The sequence below is a fragment of the Nicotiana tabacum genome, chromosome 24 (assembly GCF_000715075.1).
Source record: "Nicotiana tabacum cultivar K326 chromosome 24, ASM71507v2, whole genome shotgun sequence".
Lineage (NCBI taxonomy): Eukaryota > Viridiplantae > Streptophyta > Magnoliopsida > Solanales > Solanaceae > Nicotiana > Nicotiana tabacum.
In genome coordinates this window covers 72,987,153-73,010,892 of record NC_134103.1, presented here as the reverse complement: position 1 = coordinate 73,010,892, position 23,740 = coordinate 72,987,153, and the positions used below count along the sequence as shown (strand labels likewise).

The 23,740-nt window shown below is 35.4% G+C and overlaps 1 protein-coding gene across 9 annotated transcripts; it reads left to right on the top strand.

Moving 5' to 3' along the window:
* The first annotated feature begins 5,947 nt into the window (after positions 1–5,947).
* On the top strand, positions 5,948–22,948 carry LOC107798403 (cleavage stimulation factor subunit 77). Of its 9 annotated transcripts, none has more exons than XM_075247081.1 (24): positions 5,948–6,079; positions 6,301–6,329; positions 6,420–6,527; positions 6,624–6,686; positions 8,208–8,317; positions 8,799–8,899; positions 9,802–9,863; positions 9,992–10,132; positions 13,314–13,442; positions 13,729–13,775; positions 14,294–14,357; positions 15,650–15,770; positions 15,878–15,936; positions 16,017–16,085; positions 17,673–17,813; positions 18,103–18,167; positions 18,509–18,605; positions 19,300–19,359; positions 19,746–19,898; positions 20,062–20,128; positions 20,212–20,313; positions 20,750–20,905; positions 21,755–21,943; positions 22,239–22,948. In XM_075247081.1, the coding sequence occupies exons 3-24, from the start codon at positions 6,474–6,476 to the stop codon at positions 22,415–22,417; spliced, it is 2,229 nt and encodes a 742-aa protein (XP_075103182.1). In that variant the 5' UTR covers positions 5,948–6,079; positions 6,301–6,329; positions 6,420–6,473; the 3' UTR covers positions 22,418–22,948. The 9 variants fall into 9 exon arrangements, with proteins under 9 accessions (XP_075103182.1, XP_075103188.1, XP_075103185.1 ...); XM_075247084.1 differs by having other exon boundaries at positions 5,988–6,165; positions 9,808–9,863; XM_075247089.1 differs by having other exon boundaries at positions 6,026–6,165; positions 9,808–9,853.
* Positions 22,949–23,740: the final 792 nt, after the last annotated feature.

Here is a 23,740-nt window from a genome sequence, read left to right as displayed (position 1 = left end):
TGTCGTGTAATAGTCTTAAAATGGTACAATTACTGGCGTTTTATCACTTTGTGTATACCAAAATTGTTCTAACTTCCAAAACCAAGATTTTAATAGCTATGTGGTCTAGATATATCATCGGTGTTTGGAAAAAATTATGAAAGATAAAATAAAAAGAGGAAGGTGCACAATATGATATGTTTCAATCATATGGAATGAAGAGTTTGAACACATATGGAGTTAATGGACAACTGTTTCATGGAAAGTTTGTTTGTTTAAATGATTAAAGTGTTTCATGTAGTATCTTTGTATTTCTTTTAGTAATATTAAGTTGCGTTACTTTTAGTGCTAATTAGCATTTGTTTTAGTTTATATATTTTGACGTGACTGAGATTTGTTGGATTTTAGGAGATGTTTGATTATATTTGGATTAGTTTGAGGCTTACCCATATGTCACAATTATCTCCATAATTTGTGGCCTTACAATAATTTCAAAACTTAGAAAAATAAAACACTTATAAATAAATATCGTAGCTTATTTTAGGCGCGATTAATAAATTATTGTGACTATGGGTACGGTTCTTGTGGCATAGTCATGATACGTAAATCCCAATTCAAGTGCGCGTTTCACGCGACTTGACCATAACTTCAAATAATAATAAAAATAAACATGTTGTAAATCGCGGGTACGTTTCACGTGGCGCGGTTTGCAATGTGTACCAAAACGACAAGTGTGTGACATCGCGACTTGTTCAAATAAATTCCATAAATATTAAAAAGCGGTAAAAGACAAAAATGCACAATGGGTTTAAAATATGTAAAAATCAGATAATTACGCCAAGTATTAATTGTTAAGCGACCGTGCTAAAACCACGGAACTCGGGAGTGCCTCACACCTTCTCCCAGGTTAACATAATTCCTTACCCGGTATTTTGTGTTCGCGGACCAAAAATAAGAGTCAAATTTTCTCGATTTGGGATTCTAAAATAAATTGGTGACTTGGGACACCATAAATTATTCCAAGTGGCGACTCTGAATAAATAAATAATCTCATTTCGAATAATGTCACTTAAATTGAAAAAACTCCCCTATCCCCTCCCCTCCCTCCCCCCCTCCCCCCCGGGGAAAAAGGAGGTGTGAACTTCACCTGGCAGCTTGGCATCGCAAATGCGGCTTTGTCTCGCAAATGCAAGTCCGCAAATGCGGAACTTTTGTCCGCAGATGCGAAAATGACTCGAAAGTCGTCATTTTTACTCATTTTTTGAGTTTTAAATCTCGGATTTGGGCGATTTCAAGAGGGATTTTCACGACTTTGAATTGGGTAAGTGTTCTTAAACCAAAAGTGATTATATTTTACAAATCCATGTCTATATTCATCATTTATTTCGGATTTAGATGGAAGAAATTGGAATTTTTGTAAAACTTTCCAAAAACGAAAAATTAAGATTTGAAGGTCCATTTGATATCGGAATTGGACAAATTTTGTATGGTTGAACTCGTATCGAAACCGGTGTTCGGATTTCGCGAGTTTTCTGGGATTTGAGATGTGGGTCCCACTGTCGAATATTTTAATGAATTTCAGATTTTTATCTGAAAAATATATAAATTCATATGGAATTAATTCCTATGATTAGTATTGACAATATTTAATTGTTTGTGAATAGATTTGAAGCTTTCAGAGGCAAATTTAAAAGGAAAAGCTATGGTTGAATAATTGATTGGAAATTGCAAAGCGAGGTAAGTGTCGGGGTTAACCTTGACTTGAGGAAATAGAACCCTTAAATTATTTGTTATGTGAATTGCATGTGAACGACGTATAGGCGAGGTGACGAGTGTCTGTACGTCATCGAATTAATTGTTTGCCTGCTTACTTAAAAAATCATAAATTATTTTTAATCATAAATTAATTATTATAATAATTATTTCTCTCTTATTCCTTGTTAATTATTAATTCTTAAATTTCTGCATTAATTGTTACATGCTATTTGAATTATGTGTTTTAATTGTTATTTGACATTTAGCATATTAAATTGCCTATTTTCTCTCTGATTTCTATAATAATTTGCTATTTGTCGTTGTTTGTTTCATAATTAAATCATAATTGTTGTATGATTGTTGTCTTATAATTTTATATTAATTATTGTATTTATTGCGGAAATTTCTTCTATAAGAATTGATTGAAATGGATATAATGGAGGATCAGGTTGCACGCCGCAACAGACTTATTAAAAGTCAATATTGGAGGATTGGGTTGCACGCCGCAACAGACTTATTAAAAGTTAATATTGGAGGATCGGGTTGCACGCCGCAATAGACTTATTAAAAGTCAATATTGGAAGATCGGGTTGCACGTCACAACAGACTTATTAAAAGTTAATATTTGAGGATCGGGTTGCACGCCGCAACAGACTTATTGAAAAATTAATATTGGGGGATTGGATTGTACGCCGCAATAGACTTATTAAAAAGTAAATATTGGGGGATCGGATTGCACGACTTATTTAAAAGTCAATATTGGGGGATCGGATTGCACGCCGCAACAGACTTATTTAAAAGTCTATATATATACTTGATTGAAATAAATATATGACAAACTTGATTAAAAGGAAAATATTGGGAGAGCGGGTTGCACGCTACAACAGAATTGTATGTGAATATATTGTGAGAGCGGGTTGCACGCTGCAACAATATTGGTTGAAATAATAATGGATTATGATTGATGGGTTGGCTTAAATTATTATAAATGAGTTACCTGATTTATTTCTATTATTTGTTGTTGTTATTAATATTGCGTACAAGTTAATGTAAGTGAACCGCCTTAGCCTCGTCACTACTTCGTCGAGATTAGGCTCAGCACTTACCAGTATATGGGGTCGGTTGTACTGATACTACACTCTGCACTTCTTGTGCAGATTTTGGAGTTGGTCCCAGCGGCGTACCATAGACTTGCTCGGATTTCAGCTACCAGAGGAGACTTGAGGTATAACTGCATGGCGTTCGCAGTTCTGAAGTCCCCGTCTATTGTACTTTAGCTGTGTGTTTATTTTCATACAGCTTTATTTTATTCAGACCTTTATTTGTATTTATTCTAGAAGCTCGTGCACTTGTGACACCAATTCTGGGATGGTATTTAGACACCGTTATTTTTATGGATTATTTAAAAATTACTTCTGCATTTACTTCCTTGTTATTAATAAATTTAAAATTATTTTAAAAATGGATAATATTATTCTAACGTTGGCTTGCCTAGTAAGTAAAATGTTAGGCGCTATCACGGTCCGAAGGTGGGAATTTCAGGTCGTGACACCATCAACTCAGAATCCCACTGTTGAGCCTCCTGTAATTACTAAGATGTCTGGTAGACTTAAGAAAAATAGAAGAAAAGCTCAAGATCAACCTAAAATAAAATTTGGTAAGAGATCAAGGAAAGGGACACCAATGACATGCTCTCATTATAAGACAATAGGGCATAACAAGAAGGGGTGTCCTATCGTGGTAAATTATCAGATAATGCATTCATATGTTTTGTGTTTGTGACTTGTATTTTGTTTGTTTCATTAACTCATTTTTTTTTGGAAAACTTCATAAAGGACAAGTATCTGGAACTAATGTTACCAGAAATGCTAATGCTACTCCAGGAACAACTCAACCATTAAATGCTGCAAGTGGATCTGGAATTGTTGGTACCAGAAATACTCAGGCTGCTCAAGGAAAAACTCAACCATCAGCTGCTGCAAGTGGATCTAGAACTGCTAGTACCAGAAATACTCAACCATCTCAAGCTGATCAAGGAACAACTCAACCATCAACTGTTGCAAGTGGATCTGGAACTGCTGGTACCAGAAATACTCAACCATCAGTTGTTGCAAGTGCATCTGTAAGTATTTATTTTTTACTTTAGTTAAGTTGTAACTCAACCATCATTTTTAACATTATTAGATAGTACTTTATCTTATATCAGGATACTAGGAGTATGAGATCAAGGACTTCTGAGGATATTCTATCTAGTGTTAGAGGAAAGCCAAGAGCTACTGGACTTCGAGGAAGACTAAGAATTGTTGGATTTGGTATCTTGTTTAGTGATCCAGGGACACTGATAGAAAGGGTAAGTGAATTGGATTTGGATTTTTATTTAGAGATTAGTAGTTTGGATGCTAATTTGACTTTATATGCAGTGTGGATCAAGAGATAGGGTACTTTATTCTCCTACAAAAATAGTGAATGCTCGACAAACAAATATTGATCTTGGATATAGTGCACCTGGACTAAGGTGGTAAGGAAGAAATACAATAACACAAAGGCAACTTCAACAACAGTTGAGGAGAAGACAAACTCAAGCAAGCCTTAGCCAATCTCAAGTCTATTCCTCATCTCAACCAAGCCAGTCTCCATGTCATAACTTGAGCCAATCTCAGCAAAACATCAACCACTCTCAACCATAATGATTTGCTGAATGTTTGTTTTTGTGATAACTTAAGTCTGTTAGTTGCAGAACTTAATTTGTAGGTTATCTATGGATGTTTAAATATGGCTTTTATTTTGGCATAATGTTTAAACTGTTTCTGCTACTAGACAACTTTCAGTAGCTAATTTTGTCAACCAAAATTGCTGATCGAACTTGATTGTTTATATATGTCTACTTGTTTATGTCAAACATTGCTTTTCATTCTACAAAAAATCATCATATATTTTGTCATTTTCATTGTACGTAGGGTTATGAAGAAACATACAATATATGTTAATAACTAACTAAACTAAGAAGGAAATTACAATGATTAGTGTTAATACAACAACTGAAGTTACAATGATCTTCACCCTCTTCCTACACTGCAATCTCTCTCTCTCTCTCTCTCTCTCTCTCTCTCTCTCTCTCTCTAATTCTTGATAACAACCCTGAATTCACTTGTTTGTAGTGATATGAAAGAGGTGGGTCAAACCACCTAAAAAAGTTGCAAAAATTATTTCGACCATAATTTGAGCACCCAAAACTTTCTTCCTGGATTTGTTGGCTTCCAAGTGATGCAAAACTTAACTTCAACTCCACAATGACAAAATATAGCACTTTCCATCATTTTCACGGTCTGAAAAAAGAAAAAAAAATATAAACTGAGCTTCATATTTTAGAAAATGGAGGAATGGAGCTTCAGATTCTATATAATGGAGGAATAATGTATTTTACAAGGAATAAATAAGAACCCACTTAGATACAAACTATTTTGGACCGTTGGACATTGGGAAAAGGGCTTTCACGCTCATGTGCGTCGTGTTCCTCACGCAGCTGGCTGATTAGGACCAACTGACGCTACATGGGCATGTTCAATGGTCAAATGTGTTTATTAGTTAAGGGAAAAATGAGTTAGAGTGTTCAAATAGTAAAGTTTAAAGTTCATGAAAAAATATGAAACATGACTTATACCCACAAGTTCTAAAAACTATCACAAATACCCAATAGTACAATTATCACAAACCATAGCCTTGAACTTAAATAAGTTTGGTACAAAATTATCATTTTTATAATGAACTATATAAATCATTAATTACAGCGAAATCCCATTAGAGAATTACGGCTCCTAATTAAAAAGAAAAAGTTAACTGATATGAGTTCAGAAAGACATTTAGCCTACAAATCAGAGGCAAAAGTAAGATGCACAAAGGATTAAGCTGATAAGGGAGCATATTCATCAACTATTTAGTTGGTCGTAATAAATGTGAGCTATTTTATAAATTATTAAAGTTTGGGGTAATATTTAAAAAAATTTAAAAATGTAACGGTCATGTTTTGGCCCAAAATCAGCAATTTAGGTGATTTTGGGAGTTTGAATTTTGGATTTGAAATTTTGCCAAAATATAAGCAAATATGTTAATAAATTTTAAATTTATTTTGGCAAAACTCATGGCCAAGCGATCCTAAATGCCCAACAAATTTAAGTGGCACGAAGCCATTCCGCCTTTTATATATTTAATGAAAAAAATTACTAAAAGGAGGTTGATTTACTAAATTTGTCCTCATCGGAGCTTATACTAATTCGGCAAACAAAAGGAAAACAGAGGAGAGCAGCAACTAAACTCGAAACCTATCGTTGCAGCGTTGCTAATATTGGTATGCTGCCAAATTCCCTAACTGAAACCTGCGAACGGCTAAACTCCGGCGTAGGCTCGACGAGTTTTTGTCACATCGACATTGCTGTTAAGAATCAATTTCTGCTTCTTTTTTACTAGATAATTACTCTCTTGAATTTCTATTCTTTAGTAGACCTTGAAGCATCGTTATACCTCTATGAATTAATGTTATTTATATGTTATTTTTTGTTTAATTTGCAGATTCTAGGGTTGTGTCAAGATTGAACTGGGTAATTATCAAATTTACCAAAGGCTGAATTTTTATTGTAATGCCAAGATGAACGGTGTTGTTTAGATATGAAAATTTGTTTTATTTGCAGATTCTTACCAAAGGTTAGATTTTTATTGGAGGATGAAACAGTAGGTAAAAAACTATGACGGAAAAGTATAATGTTGAAGCTGCAGAAATTCTTGCTAACGAGGCACTGGTAACTGTTTAATTAACATATTTAATTAGGTTTAGGGGAGGGATTTATTGTATGCATTCTTATTACATTACACTTTGGTGTATTCTTTGTATATAGCGCTTGCCAATTTCAGAAGCAGTGCCGATATATGAGCAACTTCTGTCCACGTTTCCCACTGCGGTGAGTCCTATATTAAGTACTGCCCGCTTGCTCGATTTATAGTTGAACAAGAAAGCTTTTGTTGCCAGTATCCTCACCATCTCTTAATTCTGTTTATATTATTTTCAACATTATTAGTAATCCTTTTACTTTATCAGGAAAAGAATATTAATTTATCTTGGTGTGGGGTGGAGTGCAGTTGCTAGTTAGTCTGCTAATGTAGAAAACAGAAGCTAATCAATATTTGATCTCGACGCAATTACTGATTGAAAGGAAAAGAAAAAACAAAGTTAAATAACCCCGCTTTGCTTGTTCGTCGTGGCCGTGCTCATTCATTTGCTAGCATTTACTGAGACTCGTCAGCTGGAAAAACAGCCACTTCACTTGTTTGAACCCATGACGCACGCCTAACCCACACATCATGCACTGGGTTCTTACTACTAGACCAAAGCTTACATGTTTTCAAGTGAAATCTTTTCTTCATTCTACATGAATGTTTCATTTATCTTGCTGTAGCATATTGAAGGCTGGATTTATTCCATCTTTGTGCATCCAACCTCAACCATTGGTGAAATGTGGACAATTCTTTGACAAAATTCATTGACAGTATTTGGATTAACTTAGAGCCATAACAAGATATGTATATTTGGATTAACTTAGAACCATAACAAGATATGTAGAATGTCTGTTAGGTTCTTCTTAATTGGCTAAATTTACCCTCTCAGCCTGCTAGGTCAATGACCATTGGATAAGGAATGCTTAAGAGGGGGATACCAAATGAACATTAAGAACTACACCGGTACAGATCACATACATTAGGAATAGGAAACATTATGGTAATTTAGAATATTCTGTTCAACATAAAGCATGTGAGTTAAGTCACTCACCTATTTTGATTTGGGAGTGAAAAGAGTGTACTACTCTAGGAGCTGGATGTGCCAAACTTTATTTAGGTAGTGCAATGGTGTTAGAATGCTCGAAAACTTGGACGAGGTCCAAATGTTTCCTTTGTGTAGCGGTTCTTCTCGTTCTCTATCTCTGCCCGAGAAGGAAATTTTGTTGACCATTTTTGTGCATGTCCTTGCCGAAGGGCAACACTAATCTTCTATGTATCGTTCCAATTTATCTGATGTCCTCAAAGGGACCTCATTCTATCTCCGTCTCGGACTAATATATCTATTTCCAATAAGCGTCAAACATAATATATCTAATTTGCTCATGCTTTAATGAAGAATCTAGACTAATTGACTTTCTCAGTATCATTACATGTGCTTGTCAATGAACTGAGTTTTTGCTTTTTTGTAACTGCACGGCTGTTTGCACTGGCTGATGCCTTCTGATGAAATAAAACTTTACTTTACCTGATCCAACAAAAAAGAAATGCCAAGCTTTAAGTTCTCAGATTTGCATATTCACGTGAAGTTGATTTCCTCCTAAGTGCTAGGAAAAGAAGATATACAATGCCAAATGTATGATTAGGAAGAATTTTTTTGGTGCTTGAAGACGCCATCCGTTGCTGATGTTATCTTTACTTTTATCTAGGCAAAATACTGGAAGCAATATGTCGAGGCACACATGACGGTAAATAATGATGATGCAACAAAGCAAATATTTAGTCGCTGCCTCTTGAACTGTCTACAGATTCCTCTTTGGTATGTTTATTCCGATGATATTTTATTTTCTTGGAGTTTCTCTTTTCCATGTTTCTTCTCGTTAGTGAATCTTTTCTTGCTCTCACATTTTGGTGTGGAATGGGGTTGGAAACCTGGGAGTTTCCGTGGCTGTTCAACCCTTTGCACTTTCGTGTCAATTAGTAAGGACTAAAGTAACATGAACGATATTGATGGCGTGGGAAACTGCTTTGGAGGTTTAAAAGCAGTTCTGGTCTTTTATTGCTGAAGTTCTAAAAGTTATTCCAACCTATAGTGACTGGTGGTTTTACCTTTTCTCCTTGCAAAGAAAAGCATGGACTACAGTGTCGAAATGTATGCATATTTATGTGGTTTGGCTGTCTGATGCTTCACATTTTAAGCTGAAGATCCTGTTATTTATTTACCATGACAAGATCATTATTCTTTTGTTGAATTTTCTTTGTCATGCATCAGCTCAAGAGTTTTCTTGGTGATTATTCAGGCGCTGTTACATCCGCTTTATCCGGAAAGTCAATGACAAGAGGGGGAATGAGGGTCAAGAAGAGACAAGAAAGGCTTTTGATTTCATGCTTAACTATGTTGGTACGTTATCTTTAAGAAATATTCGAAGAATGAAGAGACCAAACTGATGCTAATTTTGCATCCTTATCCAATCTATTATGCTATATACTGTGTACATGCTTTCCCTTTACCCTCCTCTTATTCCTTGCCAATAGTTAGACTGGTAGTATGAAATTTGCTTTTAGAATTGGACTGACCTTGATATATTTCATCAATTTGAATGAAACCATTGTTTAGTTTACAAAGATAAGAAATGTCAATAAAATGGAGTAGACTCTTTTCTGTCTTTTTTTCTCCTACCAACCATGGTTAGAAACTTTCTTTCGCTTTCCCCTATATTTCCTCTTCATTTTTTCTTTCTCTTTCCATTTCGATAGTCTCCAAACAGATCCATAAAAAAATAAAAGCCCTTTAGATTAAGCATTTGACTTGACAAAAAATGAAGGATGGTATTAGCAAGATCGAACTTTTGACCTTAATTGCTTCTCATCAGCAAGAGGAAAATCATGGCAGTTTGATATTGTAGCAATTGGAAGGAGAAGCAAAGCTACTGTCATTACACTGTACCTCAATTAGCCTTCCCTCTACAGCTTCAAATATCTTGGACTTAATGACAACACAATTTTCGAGTTTATAACAGCATCTTTAGACGACATCATGTTGATTAAATTGATGTTTGTTTATTAACTCAACATTGCATTGGAAATTAAAGTATGAGATGTTGCATTTTGAGATAGTCGTTACAAAAATAAAGGTGTGATTTGGGTTTGGAACTCGTAATTTCTATTTTTAGTTATTTGCTACTCGTGCACTTCATATTTCCTATAGCATGATGTTTTACTTGCTAACACATGCATTATGGCATTGTGATATTTCTGTTGTTTTTGCAAAGTACTTCATTTTCCTAACCCATGTTTTAACAGGAGCAGACATTGCATCTGGTCCAGTGTGGATGGAATACATTGCATTTTTAAGGTCTTCGCCTGTATGGGACACGCTTTCTCAATAAACAATACCTTGCACATATATGTATTATGTACAGACACACAAGCATAAATATGTTTTGTTAGTTATGTAGCCTTAAGGTTAATGCTGTATTAGATGATGATGTAGGCTCAAACCACGCAAGAAGAATCACAACGAATGACCTCTGTGAGGAAAGCATACCAAAGAGCTATTGTTACCCCAACCCATCACGTGGAACAGCTTTGGAGGGACTATGAGAATTTTGAAAATTCAATTAGTCGAGCCTTGGTAGGCCTCTCCTCTCTACACATGTTCTCAGACTACTGTTAGTTGATTTTATATTGTTGGCCAGCAATGTAATGGGTCCCACTTTCAAAGGAAAACTGTTATCATTACTTTCAGAAGGAAAAGACACTAATATTCACTTGATAAAAAAAGGAACATCCTCGTATTTTCAGTTACAAAAGTACATGTATGTGTTTGTGAAAATTGTGTGTAAACTCTAGTGAAAAATTTATTGGACTTTTGTGAATGAGTATTACTTTTTTGTATATGCTATTTTAGGTGTGTTATTGGTTGATACCAAAAAAAAAAAAGGGAAAGAAAAAACCTAAAAGAAAGAAGAACAAGAAAGCAGACCTGGAGACCATACAAGCATGTTGTTTTTCCGACTATTTGGAAGGAGAGGACCCAGAGATGTTTCAAGGAGGGCATCATCAATACATGTCCTAAAGCATAGATATTTATGTAATCTAGCATTTTGGTGTAACTTGTCTGATGTATATGATGTCAAAAAAATGTTAAGAGTACATTAGTGCTTACAGAACAATGAGACGTTGTAATCATTGAAATAGCTGTTTCATAATGCCTAGCACTATCTTAATGCTTGTCAGTTAATAGCACTGAAATCCTTTGCTTCTGATAAAAGAAAATAACAAGAACCCAGTTGGAATATATTCCGTAAGTGTTGCTGATTGATTTTCTATTTGTCAAAATAAGATAGACTTATCTTCAAACTCATGGGCTGATTAGAATTTTCTCTCAGCGCACTTTATGATCAGCTTACTAGGCTATGTACCTTTTTCTTTATTTTAGTAAAACCCAAACCCCCCAAACCCGTCTCGCCAGGGGCAACAATATTTTCCCACTTCTGTCCTGGTTGACTTGAACTCCCAATCATTTGATTGAAAGTTTAGTGCTCTTATTCCTATAGCAGCTTAATTTGTCTTTCTAGGCGATTTACCTACTCTATATGTATGTTAGCATAAGATCCTAAAGCGTTATTATTACAGGATTTGTTGTTCTGTATACTCAATTTTTTTTTAATTCTTATATTTATTGACTTGAAATATTAGGTTTTTACTTAAATACTTGTCTAAGTGATTAGTGGACTTAACTTATAAGTCTAATCAACTTTATTCTTGAAAATCAAATCAGACTGCATTTTGTTGATATCTTTTTGGTGTAAATAGGATTGGATAGATGATAGTGAAACCCTACTAGAATTCATAGTCTCTTTTGTATAGACACAGAGTTTTTTTTTTTTTTTTGTTATTTTCTGGGATGTAACCACAACACTCTCTTAGTGCTGATTTTTTGATATCTATAATACCTTACCATTTCAAAAAAAGTCTAATCAACTTTATTTTGACCTATAAAAACAAAAAAAGAGGGGAAAATACCGGAAGTAATTAATACAGTAGCCAAGCAAATACTTAACATAACATGTTTTGAGGTGAATGAAGTGGGAGGGGAATTGTGAGCTCTCAAGTTCTAATCCTAACAACAGTCAGCAGAGACCAAAAATACTAGGTGATTTTTTCCCATTTGCCTAAGCCTTGGTGGACGGAGTTACCTGATACCTATGCTGATGGAGGCCACTAGTACGCGGCGAAATAGTCATAAGTTTGTCCAGGCACCACCGTGATAAAAAAAGCAAAAATGACACAACATAGTTTGAGGTTCTCAAAGGCTAAAGAGGTTGATGCTTGACTTGATATGCTAGAGGCCTTGATTCTCACATGGATTGTACTTTCTCTTGCTTTGTCATGCATTCTCCAACATTATTTTCTAATTTAGCTAGAAGAATAGCAGATGATCTTAGGAAATGACCATGTAGACTTTCTCATAAAGCCATCTGAAGGTGATTTGTTTCTTAGACAAGAAGAGAAAATAGAGAAAGAGCTTCATATGTAACATTTTTAGTAAATCAAGCTGCAATCAACCCAACTACCATGGGAATAGGATCAAAATATATTGATTTATCAAAATAATAAAAGTCCATCATGATGAAACTTTTCTTTTTTGATAAGATAAATAATTTTATTAACAATTGGGGAAATCCCGTATATAATCCATATATCAAAAGAAGAGAACCTATACTATAATATGGTTCTCAACAAAGGAGGTCCAATCCTCTATACAAATAGGGACTTCATGAGTACACCAAAAAGAAACTAGAGACAAAAAGCTCCTTTGGAAGTTTACAAAATCTTGTTCCACCCCTTCAAATGTCCTCCTATTTCGCTCTTTCCAAATAACCCATATGATAGCTAAGGGGGCAACACTCCATACCCTTGGACTTCTCTTTCCCCTCATGTGAGTCCAACTATGCACCGCCTCTTTCACTGTGCCTGACATCACCCGTTGCACCCTAAACAAATTAATGACCAACCTCCACAAACAATTAGCCACTTGACAATTGCGGTAAAAGATGATCTACATCTTCACCCGAGTATTTTGCACATGAAGCACCAACTAACATAGGTGATCCTCCTCTTTCTCAGATTTTCCGTTGTCAAAATCACTCCCCTTGTCGCCAACCACACAAAGAAACACACCTTTCTCGAAGCTTTGGGGATTCAAATAGAGCAATGAGGGAAATTTCGTTCCTCTCACTAATAACCTCTTATAGTACGATTTAACAGTGAATCTACTCTCCCGCCATCTCCATACATCCGGTGTATTGTTTGGTCTGTCCAACCCATACAAAATCTCAACCAAACTGTGAAATTCTTCCATCTCCCAATCTTGTAGGTTCCTCCTGAATATCAAATCCCAACGAACTACCTCTTCACGAGACCTACAAATTTGTTGGATCGTCATCTCTCTCTGGCAAGATACACTATATATAGTTAGGAAAAACTTCCCTCAACTCGTTCTTCCCGCCCCATTATGATGGAACTTAATTTGGTTAATCTAGTAAGTTATTTAGAAAACTGCTTTAAGTTTCTGCACTTTATCTTGTTCCTGAACTCTTCGTAGGAGGATAGATCTACCTTTTGTTTAGCATATTCCACTTGGTTATCTTTAGAAGTCATCTACTCGCTCATATTAACTTTCAGATGACATTACTTTAACCTTCTTTAATTTCTTTCAAAATGTGGCAATCTTTCTGGTACAAATGTTTGGCATGTATGCTGATAGTAGTAACTGGTATTTGAGATATTCTCTGTTGATTATATTGCAGGCAAAAGGGCTGGTGTCTGAATACCAACCAAAATATAACAGTGCGAGGGCTGTATACAGAGAAAGGAAGAAGTACATTGATGAAATTGATTGGAATATGCTAGCGATTCCACCTTCCGGCACTTCCAAGGCAATTCCTTAAGTATCTTTGATAACTTTTAAATTACAGTTGAATCAGGCCAATTAGATTGCACATTTCACCACCCCATTTTGTGGGCATGTTCAACATCTTCATGTGTGTGAGATAGATGTTTAATGGAAATGTGTTATACTCACCTCAACTAGTTTCTTGTGGAGACTCTCATGTAATCTAAAAGTGATGACATAAAAGTTTTACAGGATAGTTCTGTGTCTCTCAAGTTGCACTTATACTTCTGCATGTTTTCTTACAGCAATCATTTTTCATGTGTCTGCAGGAGGAAATGCAATGGATGGCATGGAAAAGACTTCTAGCATTTGAGAAGTAAGGGACGGTCCTGTAACATCAGTCGGTCAGCTAGATTGTGATTTTGGCCTCATGGCTAGTTAAAAGACATTTAGTTTAGTCGAAATTAGTTAGTTCCTCTCTGATTGTTTTTTTAGTCCCTAACATAAGACATAAGTCTGTAATTTCTTTTGCTTATTGATACTTCACTTGCTAATGCTTTAACCATGTAACTTGGAGTTATAACAGAGGCCCATATAAATTTTGTGTAGTTCCTTATTCCCGAATGTTCACATTAGCAACTGCTGAATTCACCTATTATACTTCTTTCTATTCTGGAACTAATGTACTTGTTTGGCGTGAAGACCTACCTGATTTCCAACTGTATAGATACTTCTAATATTTTGTTATAAAAGCAAGAGTTTATACTTTTCACACATGTTGCTGCCTTGTTACTCTCCTTTTCCTTTTTAAAAGTCAGTTCTTATCATGGATTCTTTTCTTTTGAAAGTAAAATCGAAGATAGTCTCATCTAATTATTCTGGTCTTCATGTCAGAGCAAACCCTCAGAGGATAGACAGTGCTTCTGCTAATAAAAGAATTGTGTTCACATATGAGCAGGTATAGGAGACATAAACGTTAAAATATCGTTGTCTCTTTACTTAGATTTTCATTCTTTCCTTTTATCTGGCCAATGGCAATGTAGAGTTTTATGTGTGTGTGTTCTATTCTTCTATGACTTATATAGTATCTTAAAGTACTTGCCTTTTTGATATGTGCTTTTAATAAAAAATTGAGAGACCTTTTGCTTAGCAACTGTACCTCACTTTCATTCAGCAAATCTCTTCCTATTGGACGGGAAGCTCAATACTTGCAACCTGAGGGTTCCTAGCTGGCTAGCTGTGAATTTCTTCTTAACTTTTTTGATACACGGTGTCTATGTGGTCGTGCACACATATATTTAAAATGACATAAGCACCTGACAAGAGGATCTGTAAAAACTTGTGGCTACTATGCGGTCGTACACACATATCTTTAGTAGTGACATAAGCACCTGACAAATGGATCTGTAAAGATTTGGAGTGGTAGTTGCACAACCTTGTAAACATTTGTTACCTATCAAAATAAATCATCTAAACATTAATTGTTAGAGTGCTTTTTTAAATAAACTTCTAAAAGTTCAGAGTTTCTTCTTTGGATTAATCTAAAAGTTTTCTTATGTATCTTTACTTGCATCCATGAATTAGATAATCGGCTCCCGAATGTTCCCTAGGGTCTATCACCACCATTGAGTAGAAAAGCTCTGAGTACGTTTACTTTATTTGCAAAATTACAAGTTTGAAATCGCCTTGATCTGCTGAAGCAAGATAAAGAATCATAACTATCATTAGCTCTGAGACAAAGGATTACCTTGATATCGGCGGAGTCTTAATAAATTGTTGGTTCTGCATTCATGCACAGTTTCATTGGAGCTGCTTTAGTTTGTTTAAGGACTACTTTGTACTTCATAACTATGCCATCACATTAGTTTTATTTAGTTCTTTCTAGAATGGTGATTAGCCTCATTAAAAACTTGTTTTTTTTGGAGTCCTTTAACCGGATTAAAGACTTGTATTCAGTGCAGTGATAAGCGAATCAGAGAACTGCAAGTTTTAGATAACTCCTAAATTTGCTGTAAAAGTCAAATTATTTTGTATTGGAATGAAATGGACCTCTGAATAGAGCGTAATGGATACATAAGATTTTCATACAGTCAACCCCAATAAATATAACATTGAGGTATAGTTGATTGAAACATATGATATTCTTGTTGTTTTTTCTTATTGAGGTGGTTTTGGGTATTTGGTTGCTATTAGCCTATGTTTGATTTCTATGTTCAAACCAGATTTACTGATCTGGATGTTCTATGACAGTGCCTCATGCATTTGTATCATTATCCTGACATATGGTATGAATATGCCACATGGCATGCAAAAGCTGGTTCAATAGACTCTGCTATCAAGGTTTTCCAGCGAGCTCTTAAAGCTCTTCCTGGTATTTTTCTTTTTTCTTTTCATGCTTGATGACAAGATGATACTTGTCTTTTCTTTTTGATGTTATTTTCCTCTGATTTTAGATAATTCTTTGCCTCTTATGCTTAGACTCCGAAATGCTCAGATATGGTTATGCTGAACTTGAGGAATCACGTGGAGCCATTCAGGTAAATATGCATCCATTTACTTTCCCTCAATATACAGTTTTTCGTATTTCAATTTTCCTATGCTGCACGTTCTGGTGCAGGCTGCTAAAAAAGTATATGAAAATCTTCTGGGGGATGGATCCAATGCCTCAGCACTGTCACATATCCAAGTAAGACCACGAATCTCATATGAGAATCATATGCATATTTACTTCTTTCTCTTTGAGATGAAAATTTACTATCTTTGGTTCTCATAAAGATGAATGCAATCATATTCATTATAAACATGATTGAGAAAGTAAGTCCTTGAAGTTGAGTTCTTTTCTTATGCTTTTAACACCAAAAACGTGGGAAGTAATGATTTGTACGTAATGTTTAAATGCTCAGCAGGCACCATACTATTCTGCATCTGGATAATTCGCTGGTCTCTGCTATCATTATCGTTATCATCTATGATCGTAATCCTGGTCTTTATAGCTCTTATAATTGTTAGTTTATCCCCCCCCCCCCCCCCCAAAAAAAAAAAAAGAAGCTCTTCTAGTTGTTAGTCTTCGTGCTAGCCATTTACTTCTAGTAGAAAAAGTTAAAAGACTAGAACACGTATAAATTCTCAACGAACAATCATTTTGCAAAGTAGAATTCTCCTATGTATCAATCAGTATATACTCTTAGATGAGCTACTGAACTTATCAAGCTTAATAAACTGAGAAATAAGGAACATTAAAAGTCATTCCATCTTGGTTGAACTAAACTGAATAGAAGGACAATATTTCTCTTCAGAGCTATTTCAGGCTGGGTAAACCAAAGCATCTTCTCCCTTGCTCCTTTGAAGAAACAGAAGGCAAGATGGAGCTCAAAACATGGAATGCATGGTTTAGCTAAAACAATAGTACAAGAGAGTTGCACTTGGAGAGTACAACTGTAATAGCCCACGGCTGGTGGTTGAGCTCGAAAGGGGGTTCGCGCTGTAACTTGCCTTAGGCAAATCCCACATAGGAACGAGGAGGGGAAGTTAGGGGCCATATGAGGGTGAGTGTAACAGCCTGACGATCACTAGCGGTTGAACTTCAAAGGGGGTTCGCAGCAAACTTGCCATGGAAAGTTCCACATCGGAATGGGAGGGGAAAGTTAGGAACCATATGAGTGCGAGTCTAGATACAATTGAAGCGCTTTTTGGGTTAAAGCCCAAGGGGACAAATCGTGATGCTTAGAATCCTTGAGGTGGCCCAGAGAGTTTGGGCCTAAGGGAACAATACCTTGGCAGTTGACCCTGACCCTGGACGTGACAACATCTTTGTGATGGATCAATAATATGTTTACCTTATATGTGGATTATGTTCATGGGACGTGGGAGTAACAAAGCAATTCGCGTTGTAGCTTCTATGATAATTAGATAGGACGATTTTCTGTTTGATCACTCAAATGTTCGACTAAGATAGTAGTTTTTTTAGATTATGAGCAATTTTTCTACGAGTAAATTTTATAATATTTCAGAAGAAATTATTTTGTTTGGAAATAAGTTCAAAAGTTAAGTGCAAGAAATTCTTTTTGGACTATTTTAAAATTACGTTGAAGAAATTAGGTCATATTTAAGAAAAAGTTGTTAATAAATCCTTACACAACATAGTTATTACTTGAATTGATTAACTTACATCCCAATTAGTAGCTAACATATCAGTAGACAGTGTATCAATTTGCAACTCGCTTATGGACTAGCATTGAAGTTCATTTAATTGTTCTATTCCTTGATGCTGCAGTTTATAAGGTTTTTAAGAAGAAGTGAAGGAGTTGAAGCAGCTCGCAAATACTTTCTTGATGCACGGAAATCTCCAAATTGCACTTACCATGTCTATGTAGCTCACGCGATGATGGCTTTTTGTCTTGACAAGGATGCAAAGGTGATTAGGACTATCTTAATTTCAAATGTTCCAAGCATGGGATAGGTGCATGGAACTTGATAGGGAATTCTGTATCTAGAGAATATGTCTGGAATTCTAAAGCTATCGCCCACAAATTCGTGTATTATAATTTCATTATCTGTTGGATCGTACATGTTGAATTTTTGATATTTTAAACCAAATTACGCAATCCTAACTCTTTCATTTCAAATTTAATTGGTCTATGATATGCATTTATTTTTGTATATGCATTTAGATGATATGCATTTATTTTTGTGCATTCATGCAGATGGCGCACAATGTTTTTGAAGCAGGGTTGAAACGCTTTATGCATGAGCCTGGATACATCCTTGAGTGAGTCTCCTTTTCTTCTAAATAATAAATGCTATTGTGGAGGAGTGATTGCATGATGTTCCCGTGAAATCAGGAAATTAGGATTTCTGTCGTAAAAGTTTTGCCATCATTTTGAGAAGAGGTAAAGGTTAAATTAGTGATAGCCCTTATTTAAAAAAATGCTATCAAACGTTTTTCTTAATGGTGTGCCAAAACATTAAACGACCTTCAAAAAACCGGAGGGAGTAGTTTTAAAACATGCAACACAGGTATTGGTGACATTCTGCCTGGGAACAAGTAGCAAGGTTTGCTTTCTGTTCTGCTCTGAGCGCAAATAACCATGAGCTAATTAAATTTTGCAGGTATGCAGATTTCCTTTATCGTTTGAATGACGATAGAAACATCAGAGCATTATTTGAACGTGCATTGAGCTCACTCCCCCCAGAGGAATCTGTTGAGGTTTTTTTTCTATTATTTTCTTAATTGTCCGATATTGCAGTTTTTGCTTGTTTTCAGAGTGTCTTTGGACGAGTAATGCCGGTTTAGAAATTGTACAATTCTTCCCTTTATGTGTGCTCATTGATGTGATTCGTTGGTTTTACTTACTTTTAAGTGGATGAGCCTGAGTTCATCTCTCGTATGTTTGGTGATTTCTTTCTGCTAATGATTCAAAAGATGTGGAAGGTCACATTCTAAGTATCCTTTGTGTTTTTACTGTACATAGCTCATATATTTCACTGGGATTTCCTTGTCTTATCTGCCTGATAGCATGTACTGATGTAGCACTGTTCAAATGTTAGTGTAGAGGTTGTACTGCTCCAAAATTAAGACGCAGATCGCTAAGTGCTTCTCAGCATTTTTGTATTCCGGACTAATTTTCTTCCCTCTATTGGTGTAATATATCCAGTCAAGAACTCCAATAATATAAGCTAGGTGTCATTATGCTGATGTGAGACTGTTAGCTCTGGTTCTTAGGCTTGTTGGAGTCTTTTTGATCATGTGGTGTCAGGACTCCTAAAGTGGGAAAGCTGGAAATTCTAATTTAAATATCTTGTACACGACCACTCTTCTCTGTTTTCAAAATCTAACATTCTTGTGACCGCTCTTGCTTAAATGACATCGTACTGAAATAATATACCTATTCTTTATGTAGGTTTGGAAAAAATTCACTCAATTTGAGCAAACGTATGGAGATCTTGCCAGCATGTTGAAGGTAAATTTATGTAACATACAGAAAATTTGATGCAATACATTCTCTTGGTTTTTCTTTTGAACTTTGTGGATTATTTTCTAGTGCAAATACAAATTAAACTAGTTTGGTTTGAACTATTGGTATGTCCAGGTGGCAAATCCTCTAGATCGTATTCCTTTTTGCATTTAACAAGTATTGGTATCCACCAACATAAGAACTCTAACTACTTGATTACTTTCTTTGACCATTAAAGAAATATGCTAATGAAATGAACTTAGGATCAGTTTCAGTCAATCTGTTCAGCTAAACACCGGCAGGGAAGTTATATTCAGAATATCCCTCTTTGGAAGGCATATCATTACATACAGTTATTACATCTGCGTTCACCCTATTGCTTGTATTGGCAGGTTGAGCAGAGAAGGAAAGAAGCTCTTTTCAGAACAGGTGATGATGGAACATCAGAGTTAGAGAGTTCGTTACAAGATGTTGTATCACGCTACAGTTTCATGGATCTGTGGCCTTGCTCTTCAAATGACTTGGATCATTTAGCACGCCAAGAGGTTGTCAGCATATGTTTTTGTGTGTGTGTGTGTCACACAGTTTTTGATCTAGCAAGCAGAAGAGTCTGATATTCAGTTATTGTTACAAGGGCACTATTATCATTTTTCAAACGTTATCTTAACTTGCACTTTTTGCCTATTTGCAATTTTACCCTCCTTTCAGTGGCTCGCGAGGAACATCAACAAAAAAACTGACAAACCTACTCTTGGTATTGAGGCAGGTTCTGCAGGTATCATTGTTTGGTTGATTTAATACAGAATTAAACTCATGTTTTGAATTGTGACTATCTAACTCCTGGTCTCTTGATCTTAGATAAGATTTCTTCTGGTGTTTCGTCCAACACAAATCCCCTTGCCAAGGTTGTGTATCCAGATACTTCAAAAATGACAATTTATGACCCAAGGCAAATGTCAGGTATACTTTTGGAGCTTCTTATTCTATTCGGCGGTTCTTTGCTTAACAAGCTCCCAAACAAATATACTGTTTTTTCAAGTCCTGTGAAACAATTGTTTGACTCTGAAGTTTAAGGTGTGATTAACAAACTTAGGAATAAATGGTGCAATATGTTTTGACTTCTTATTCAATAAATTATGCTTCTTGATGTCATCAACAGATTCTCTTTTTCTGCTAAAAGGATAATTTCTAACCTTTTCGAAGACTTTGAATTTTTAAAAGAGTTGCACATGATTGAGATTTCAATCACACCTTCAGGTCACAGTTGCCTAAACTATATCCAGATAGGGTATAGTGAATAACCTTTTCTCAATTTTCATCGAGAACCATTTGAAATTTTATTATAAACTATAAGTTTGCATCTCTTTATGTTTGTTGGATGATTCTGGTTTTCCAGGTCCTGCTGCTCTTGCAGTTCCATCCGCTTCAGGCACCTTGCCTTATTCTGGTACTCCATTTAGCAGTGGTGGACCACCTAATGCTCTTAATGATATTCTGAAATCGTTGCCCCCTGCATTTGCAGCGTTCATGACAAATTTGCCAGCTGTTGAAGGTATAGTTCCAAGTTTTCCTCTTCCTTTCAATCAAATCTAACAGTCACTTAACCTTTGAAATCTTAATCAAGTGCTTTATAAAGGTTATTAAAATCGCTTTTACTCTTTTGTTAGCTTTCTTTTTTATTAAATTACTACCTTACACTTGCATGCCAATAGTGGTCTACCAATTGAAGAAGGCGCGGCATCTTTCATGGAAAGACTCTGGAGCTTCCTTTTTATTTAAATGTCGGAATTGCCATGTGTGATTTTAGTTCAATTCCTTTCTTCCATTCTACTTCCTTTATATGATGTCTGCTTTTGTGTGTGGGGGATCCAATAGGTCATCAATTGAGTCTGCTGCAGGTGGGCATAGATCTGGAGAGAAGATTTTTTTTTTATGTGAATGTTTTGAGTGTTTTAATCTCAACTTTAAATGAAAATCAGCAGTCAAATGAAATAGCAACATAGTATATGAAAATGATCGGACTGGAGCTAAATTAGTTGCACAAGGTCACCTTGGTGTTATAGTTGTCTAATAAGGAGATTATATCTAAAACTATTGAAGGACAGTAAAAGGTGAAAAAAGAACTAACTTTTTTTCTTAAACATAATCTAATTGACTAATTGTACCTATACTTTTCTTAGATGCCTCAAAAAAGACAAGAGAATCGGTAACTTGAGTACATGCTGTTAAAAGTGCTTTTTACAGAATTTCCCATATTGCAAATTATCCTAAAATGCTGTCTAAATATCGAACTTCCACAAACAGCAATTACCTCTCCTGGAGGATAAGGCTGCTAATTGCTTCCTCTATTGGAAAGTATGTGTTGCTCCTTAATAACTTGAGTTTTCCCTGGAACTGCTAGGTCCTACTCCTGATGCTGATTTTGTGATATCCGTATGTTTGCAAAGCAACATTCCTTTAGCAACCGGAAAATCAGGAACCGCCTCTCTGCCGTTGCAGTCAGGCCCTGCTCCATGTACGAGTGACATCTCTGATTCAAGCAAATTCAGGTCGAGAGACAGACAGCCTGGAAAGAGGAAAGACATGGACAGTAAGTAAACATTTTCCTATGAGATGCTTATGTTTTTGCTCATGCTATGCCCGGGAATGTGTCTCATCACTGCCCCACTGTTTCACCAAATCATTGTTTGTTTTCACTTTTCGCTCTTCACATGCAGGCCTGTTTAATTCCTATTATTCGCTTCATGTAATCCACAAACTACTTATTCCCTACTGTTGTTTTTGAAGTTTGCAATATGTGGCCATGCCCATATATGCCTTCGCATCTTGATGCTAAATATAATGTGTTGTTTATAACATACAAAGACCTGGTTAATTTGTTGCAGGGCAAGAGGATGATGAATCGTCGACTGTACAAAGCCAGCCCCTTCCTAGAGATGTTTTCAAGATTCGCCAATTACAGAAAACCCGTGTTGCTAGTTCGTCTCGAGTTACTAGTTCATACACTGGATCGGCGTCGTATGGCAGTGCTCTTTCTGGAGACCTCTCGGGCAGCACTGGTTGATAAATTACAAAACCCTGCCGTTTGTTTCTGGTCATTCTATAGTGCACTTTATTTGCAAAGATGGAGTAATATATATCATTACATGTCAGTATAAAGAACTGTTCCCTGTTCAAGAAAGCTATACATGCAGCAAAGAACGCTCTTCGTCTCTGCGTTTCCTTTCGCAACAAGAGAACTGCATCCACATCAGTCAGTGGTGGAAGGTTTCCGAGAAGGTGTCGGCCTCTAGCCCAACAATGGAGCTAGGTGTATACAACATGTCGATATTTCTTTCAAAAGTGAGATACCGGCTTTCATAAAAGCGATATATTATGTAAAGTAACTGACTGAGAGACATAACAGGACATTGTTCTGGTGGTTACTTTATCTACAGTCTAGCTAGAAATGATAATCTTATTTCATAGTGTGATGGAAATATTTATTTTTGTTTATGTTGTTGCTTTCTGGAATTATGAATTTGTTCACTTGTATTTAAAGACCTTTTATTGAAGTTGGACTTTGTGCGTGAAGACTAGTGAGAAGCATTTGATATTCCTGTTGTAATGATTTCCACATAATGTCTCAATGTCTTTAAAAAAAAATTAGAAAGATTTAATATCTAAATAAAAATTATACTAATTAAAAGGTACTCCCCTATGTTCCATTTATGTGAGGCATTTTTCTATTTAATAATTTGTTTAAAAAGGAGTGATATCTTTCTCTATTAAAAGATAATTTAAATTTAAACTTTTCATTTATTATTAATGAGATAATTTATAGTCACAGTAATATTTGTAGCTTATTCTAAATAATAAATTTTAAAAATCTTTCTTTTAAAAACTGTATCCTATCTAAGGAAAGAGATACAAGCGAAAATCACTGCATGTTTAAGAAATGATCCTCCTCTTAAGAGCAGAGGTAATTGAATTAACATAAACTTTAATTAATTCAAGGAGCAAAAAGAAGAGAAGAATAGATTGCAATGATTATTCATACGAAGCATTGAAAGAGAAAATGACTGGGTTTACTCTTGTTTAATTTTATGACCTATTTTATTTAAAGAGTTAAAAAACTTTTCCTTTGACAAGAATTTTCTTGCATTTTCAAATATTGAGTATTAATTACAAAAAAATGCGACTTCTAGTATTGATTAACATCCCGAACTAATAATGAACAATTCTTGATAACATAGTATTATTTATTTTTTGATAAGAAGTAGTGGTCAAATCAATTCCACCTTTTGATTGGTTGGACGGCAGCAAGAAGTCATAAACACGTAGATCACATGTTCAAGTTTTTGCCAAATACAATCAAGTTAAGTAAAAATTAAAGAAAGGTTTAATT